At 40.0% G+C, this 7,124-nt stretch overlaps 1 protein-coding gene across 2 annotated transcripts in view; it reads right to left on the bottom strand.

Annotated features, from left to right (window-relative positions):
* Positions 1-764: 764 nt before the first annotated feature.
* Positions 765-7,124, bottom strand: part of LOC150087288 (uncharacterized) — a 104,436-nt gene continuing 98,076 nt past the window's right edge. For both annotated transcript variants that reach the window (XM_090371109.1, XM_090371110.1), the window contains exon 4: positions 765-3,923. In XM_090371109.1, the coding sequence (XP_090227235.1) occupies positions 1,051-3,923 (2,873 nt within the window). In that variant the 3' untranslated portion in view covers positions 765-1,050. The remainder of the gene's footprint in view (positions 3,924-7,124) is intronic.

The raw sequence follows: 7,124 nt of genomic DNA, 5'->3' as shown, positions 1-7,124 counted from the left end.
CAGTAACACCAGAATTACAACCACCCTGTGTACTTCGTAGCAGTAGCCGTCACGGAGTGGAATCCCCCAATCAGGGCGAAATAATATAAGAGCAATAATAATAATAAATGCTTCTCGAGGCACGAGTGGTGGTACACAGCATTTACAGTGTTAGCTTGTGGAACAGAATGCTTCTGGAATGTTTTGAAATTTTGTATATATTTTAATTCTAGTTTGTATTGATTTATACCGTTTTGTATTGATTCTGTAATTCTTAGCGTTCTCACCATTATCTAGGGTCTGTGTGCCATGTGGGAGAGAAGTCGGTATGTAAATAAATAAATGCTGTTCCAGTTGTACTTTTCAATTCTCATCACTTTCACACGCCATGATTATTTGCTGAAATTTGTGGGACTGAACCTAGGCAATGCATCATGCTTCCTGCAAACCACGTAAATATTGTTCAGCGTTTGGCCCCCTCTTTTTTCTTTCTTTATCCATTTTAATCTTTAACCCACTTTAAATATGGCTCACAGCATTTGCACATAATTTTTCATTTCTCTATCCAGCAAAACAACTTTCCCGTTCAAATACACTTACGAAACTGCATTGTTGTACAGGTGTCTTTATAGTAGTAGACATCTGTAGTCCTTTTACACGTAGCCAGCAGCAAATGATTCATGCTTATGAGCGAGTGTACGTGGGAGTGTTGCCTCTAGTATTGAACAACCGTCATACTGTATTACTGTGACGATAAGTCAAGAAAGGTAAAGCACCACGCGAAAGAAGTTTTTTAAAATATTAAAGATTCCTTTATTTCTTTGTGACATATAACAGACAAAACATATATGGCAGTTACACATAGAAATATAATATAATTTAGAATGGAAATACTCGGCAGCAATCCCAGTGACATCAACTGGAACAGATTTAGGAGATTTTCTAATAAGTTAAGGAAGGCTATGTTGTGCCCACGCGTTGCTAAAAAGCACCAAGTCATGTGTTGTACATAGATGTTATTCATTTATTTGTTGGCAAAGGCACCGGTCAAGAGACAGCCTGGAATAAAGATTATGAATAAGGAGGAGGAGGCCCCCTAGAATAAGAAAATTTAGATTTGCTTGATTTGGGAACAGGCTCAGCATAAGCAGGAGGAGGGGGCTGCTGTTTAGGCATAAACATATGATGCCAACTTTCCATAGGCTGTTTTGGAATGGTCTGAGATTCCATTCCAGGCTTTGGAGGAATTCCTCGGTGATATTCGTCTGATAGTGGGGGCTTTTCTCGTTTCATAACTATTGGGCTACGCACTGCGCCTGGTTTGTCTTCTAGTTCATCAGCAAATATAACTGGGACACCTTTACTCCTTAACAAGATGGAATCGTGCATTAATACTTTCTCCTCTCGCTTCTTTACATAGAAGAAAGCGACCCCAAGGACTCCTAGAATCAATACTGCTGAGATTACCACAGCAGGGACAACTGTAGTTATATAAATGTCTCTGACAATCTTTCTGGTCGTTGGAGTTGTGGTCGTGTTGTCGACCACTGTGTGAGGTGGCTGATCTGTTGGGGCAAGAGGGGTGGGGATTATCTCTCCAGAGCACACTTCCAGTGGAATGATATCAATTTTAATAACTTTAAATTCTGGCTGGAGTGCTTGAAGTAACTGGAATGACAGTGTGCCATTTCGGTTAATAAGGAAGGCTACCAGGCGGTTGATATCATCCACAGCACAATAGTTACCGGGTAAGCTGTTATTTGTCCACACAAATATGACAGACCCTTTGTTGATAGAATTGATAATTACGTGTTTCAAGTCTCTGTCTCCATAGAGTTTAGCAATTTTCTTGGTAAGGAGAACTTTTCTCGTAACGTTGGTCTGGAATTCGTTAAAATCCTCATCAATATTGAGGCTAAATTCTACTACCTTGTTTGCAGGAGTACGAGGGTGAACTATCAAGGTGAAAGGATTAGAAACAGTCAAACCAGTGCTATCCATAGCTGCTATTTGAAATTGGTGTTTACCGACATCCTCCTCAAAGGGAAGCCCATATATTTCTTGGAAGTAAGGATCAAACTTTACCCACGATGATTTTGGGGGCTGAAGGTCGTCACGTGTTAGAAATGTTAGAGTTAAACGTCTGGTATTTCCATCTTCAGCATCATAAAAAGTATCAGAAGGAATTTTAAAGCGAAGAACTTCTCCTACTGTAGCATTAAGCCGGCGGATAAAGTTGCGAATCACGGGAGGCGATGTTATTGGCGGTTCCATACTTCCATTGAGTGTTACTTTGCACAGACCACAATATTCCAGCACAACTTCATATACGCGAAATTTTGATGCCATAATCTTGCGGAGAGTTCGGGATGGGTAATTTTCATACGCAGCTACTCGTTTAAATAGCTTAACAATCTCATCTCTGGGGCAATAGTGCGTTGGAAGAGAATCATTGAACCAGCTAATACTTATGGGGTCTATGGTCACCCGTCGAACAGAAATATTAGAACTGTTTTTGTCATTATAAAGGTCACTAAGCCTCTTCAACGTTTCTATCTGCCAGTCGATACCCACAGGAAATTCCCACTTGTTGTATTTAAGGAATAAAGTAAATGAGTGATGCATTCGGGCTGTCATTGGATTTTTCCATACGTGAATTTCAATCTTTTGGTAAGTAGATGTTCCTTCACTATCCATGGCTTCTAAAATAAATTCGTATTCTCCAGAATCATCATTTATTGGGAGAGCATACAGCAGTTGCTCCTCGGGTTCAAACTGAATCCATGACGATGAGGATATTGACGTTCTTTCAGAAGTCATGAAGATTAATTTCAGTTGTCGTGTATCCCCATCTTCGAGGTCAATGAAGGCATTTCTTGGAACTTTGTACATCCAAAGTTTTCCTGCTACTACAGATAGCTTTTTTATGCGATTGTTAACTGTAGGTTTGAAATTAGGAGGTTTACTGAACAACTGTTTTGGGTCTGTAAAGGCGGTGCTTTGAATTACTCTGCCAGGCGTCGCTATAGCAGATGGCATAATATATGTACGTGATAGGTCGAATTGTGGGTCAACAGTTCTCGTAATCGAAGTCAATCCTATTACAGAAGTTCTATCTATAAAGGCTTTGCTAGAGACATGAAGAAGTGGCCAACCAGGAACAAGGGTTGGGGTGGGCATTGGCGTTCCAAATGCCTGATATTTTGGTAGGTAAAACTGGATAACTGGTGAGGTATATAGCTCAATTGATTGTAATGAGTAATCTCTGTAAAGAGCGTCGCCATGGTGATGCCGATGACGATGATAAATATCTGTGTTCTGAAGAGGGAGAGGAGAAGTCATTGTAGGAATAATGCGCTGGTCAGGCAACAGCTCTTCTGTAAGTTCTTCATTTGGTGGAATTTGTAGCCATTCAGCGACATTTCGTTCAGACGGGGGAGTTATTTTCGGATGAACAGCATATCTCTTTATGAGAGAATGTGCATAAAACTCATGGTCAATATATACCCTGGTTATTATTGGAAATCCAAAGATGTGATGTAAAGTTCCGTTCCATAGTGTATTTCTTATATCCTGTAGGCGAGCCTTATAACTCGAATTAGATCTATCGGAGCATTCTAGGAACCAGACTACAAATACTGATGAAGTATTCGAGTTTTGCTCATAGGCTCTAAAAGTGACATTGGGAAATTGCATAGCAGAGTCAAAGATATAAAGTCTGAAATTTTCCACAGGTAAGTCTAAAAGGCAAGCCAGAGTAGTGAGTAAGCGTACCCGCTGTGAAGGAGGAATGACCTTAATATTTACATTAATGAAAAGAGACCCTCCAGCAGCATCTTGAACTTTACAACTCTTCGAGAATGATGCAGTCGATGAAAAGTTAAAGTCGATGGGATCTTCTGTGACTTGAATAGAGAAGACGTCATTATGGACAGATGAAGTACCTGTAACAAAAGATATCTATTAAATAGTTGAAAAATAACGATACTTAAAATTTATTTATCAAGATAGTAATAGTAGTAGTAGTGATAGTATTTGGCTTATAGTGCAAGGAAGCCAGTCCAACAAAAGCAAAAAAAATAAAATAATAAAATAATAAATAAGAAAATACAAATTATCTCCTCACACACAGGTAACTATCAAGTTGACCTTTTAATTCATTCAAACTGTCAGCCTTAACAACCTGCGAGGGCAACTTGTTCCAGCAATCAACGACTCGCTGGCTAAAAGAAAACTTCTTATAATCTATTCCAAACGTCAAACCCTGTAATTTGAATTTATGACCCTTAGTTCTGGAATTCTTTACAACAAAGTGTAAAGTGTTCGATGTCTAACGGTCCCAGGGGTTTCCCCCATCTCCGCATTGTGTACTCTGTTTGTATATCTCAGAACTCTGTGAAGGCCAGAGGTTTAAAGTGTGTAATGTGTGTGCTAGCGTTGTGTAGTGTCATGTTATGTTGTTCTTCTGACCATTTAGCCGTTGGGCCGCCTAGTGGGATCCCCCCCCCCGTTGTCCACACTTAGCCCCGAGAAGGCAGGTCAGGCAGTAGAGGGATCATTTAAGTACTCTGGCAGGCGCTGCCACCTAATTTCCGAAGATTTCAGAGGCAAGGACCTAAAAAAAATAAAATAAAATAAAATAAAATAAAAAATAATAAAAAAATAAAAATAAATAGATAAAGTAAAAAAAAAAAGGCGAGACAAGTTGGAGTAGGGGTAGAGTCTGAAGAAGGGGGGGGATAGGTAGAAACATGAGGATGATAGGGAAGACAACCCCCAACTTGGTCAGTGGGGACAAGCCCTACCAGGAGAAAAGAAGGGAGCAGGGAGGGAAGGGGAAGGAAAACCGTCCCCCCTGCCCAAGGCATGGGGATAAAAAGTGAACTGGGCAAGAGCGCCCCGTTCAGGTCGCCGATGTAAACAATCACTGTCAGGTAATGGATCCATTATCCCAGACATGAAATTTCAGGAGCTGGCATTTGGTGTTATTTTTTTTCCTCCGGTGTTTCTTGAAATTTGGCGTTATTTTGCCTCCTCCGGGTGTTTCTTGGGTCTTCATTGATCGGAGTCTTTCCTCATATTGTTATCCTGCCGATTTCACCATTCCAGTTGGCCGTCTTTGGCAACAAGCTGAATGTCTTTTTTCAGATGAGTTCTCCATACTTGAACAAGTATTCCAAATGTGGTTTTACAATTACCTTATACAGTGGGATTATGACCTCCCTATCTCTACAGGATGGCGTTCGCTAAATCACCAATAAGACACCATGGGCTTTAAGATTTTAGGACTTTAAGCTCTTGATTTAAGAATTGTTAAAATCAAGAGCTGGCTTTGGCAATTTTTTTTAATCCAGCCACAATTAGATAATATCATCATATTATTATTAAATCTAAATATCATATTTAAAATGTGTTAATATTAGTAAGGCCACATGGTGCAAGGTAGCGATCAGCCAAACAACAAAATAAAACACTAATAAAAAAAAATTAAAAAAAAGTGTGCTCTTTACGCATGAAATGTGTGTTTTTATGTGAAAACATCTTTGACAAAAATCAAAACCATTTAAATTCTGAAAATCGAACAGCTAGAACCGAAGTTAGGAACGATGTAATGTTTTATGCTCACGCCCGCTATTTTACCGAATCAACGTTAGTGACTAATTTAGTGTCATTAGAATCATTTAAGAAGTGGGGTAATTTGAGTAATTTCTCGCATTTTCATTATCAACCGGTTTTACTTCAGTCCGAAAAATGCAGTAGGTGCCGACAAAGATGTTTTCACATCAGAAAAAGCCCATAACTTCGCGTCATTGACGGGATTCGAATCCGTACTTTTCCACTCAGTGTGGGAGAAGAACGGTGATTATAACCAGTGTGCTACCGCGCAAACTTCACTTTATTGCCCTCGCAGGTAGCAATAGTTGGTAAAATCGCTGTACACCCCACACTGGGTGGAAAAGATCTTCGTTCGAATCCCGTCGATCACATACGGAATTTTTATGGGCCATTTTCACAACGTGATTGAGTTAGTTTGTCTCAGGAAAAGATATGGTTTTCACTCCCAGAAATTCGGGTTTTCGTCTACAAACAGGCAAATCGACCACAGTTAGCAGCGATGATAACGGCGGCAATCCTGCTGGATGGATTCGGTTAGATTTGAGGATGTGTTCTTGGTGATGCTGTTCCATTCTTCTTTACTTTTTCTAAAATGTCCCTCCATAGCAGTTTAGTCAGCACAATACATCGCTATCCACTTCAGATGTCTCTGTTAGATTCCGCTGACGATTGGAGGAATTTCTCAAATCCTCTTCAATCGAGAGTGTAGTCTCTAAATCTCATGCAGGAAGGTGTAGGATTTTTTCCCCCGTGAGTATTTCAGCCAGAACGACATGCCTATCGGCTTTCGAACATTTATTTTCAGACAAATGCAAGGTACGGATATGATCGAGAAGCTCTTGTTAAGATAATATAATTATCTGTTCGAGAATGACCTTGTATCTGTCATATTCTTTGGCCTGGGTATCGTTCCGTCCGATTCCTCGGATTCTCGATGGGATTCGTGGCACTGTTTTGCTGGAACAATCCATCACCATAGGGGTACATAGTCGGCATTATGGGATGAACCTGGTCTGCAATAGTGTGCAAGATCAAAAATGTTCTGCTCACAAAGAACAGCTGTGTAGACCAAATTGACCTGAACCCCCGAGGTTCTGTTTTGTAATTGGATTCGTGTTTTCCGGTGTTGATGACTGATTATCGGCAGTGTTTCCTCTGAGTTTTACATCTGTGATGGATCCCTATGATCCCTGTCTTTGATTACCAGAACAGGTTTTCTTTTCTCGTGGTGAATTTTGCTCCACAGTAAACATTGACTGAATACCATACACTTCCTCTCTTCGACATGCAAGCGACAATAATAACCTCATGAGAGGTATGATCATAGGTGTTCTTCGACATTAGCATTAGCAATGGCACATGATGCAAGAAAGCAAGCTTATATAGCATCAGCCAAAAAACAAAAAAAAAAAAAAAATACACATGGTGAAGCATAAGCCATAGGCTTATGTGGCCATTGCTAATACTAATACATAGCATGTGGCCATTACTAATACATAGCCAAGTGGTCAGGAGCGAGAGTGCATAGC

The sequence above is a fragment of the Mastigoproctus giganteus genome, chromosome 4 (genome assembly GCF_048544385.1).
Source record: "Mastigoproctus giganteus isolate SK-2022 chromosome 4, ASM4854438v1, whole genome shotgun sequence".
Classification (NCBI taxonomy): Eukaryota; Metazoa; Arthropoda; class Arachnida; order Uropygi; family Thelyphonidae; genus Mastigoproctus; species Mastigoproctus giganteus.
This window is presented reverse-complemented; position numbering and strand designations above follow the sequence as displayed.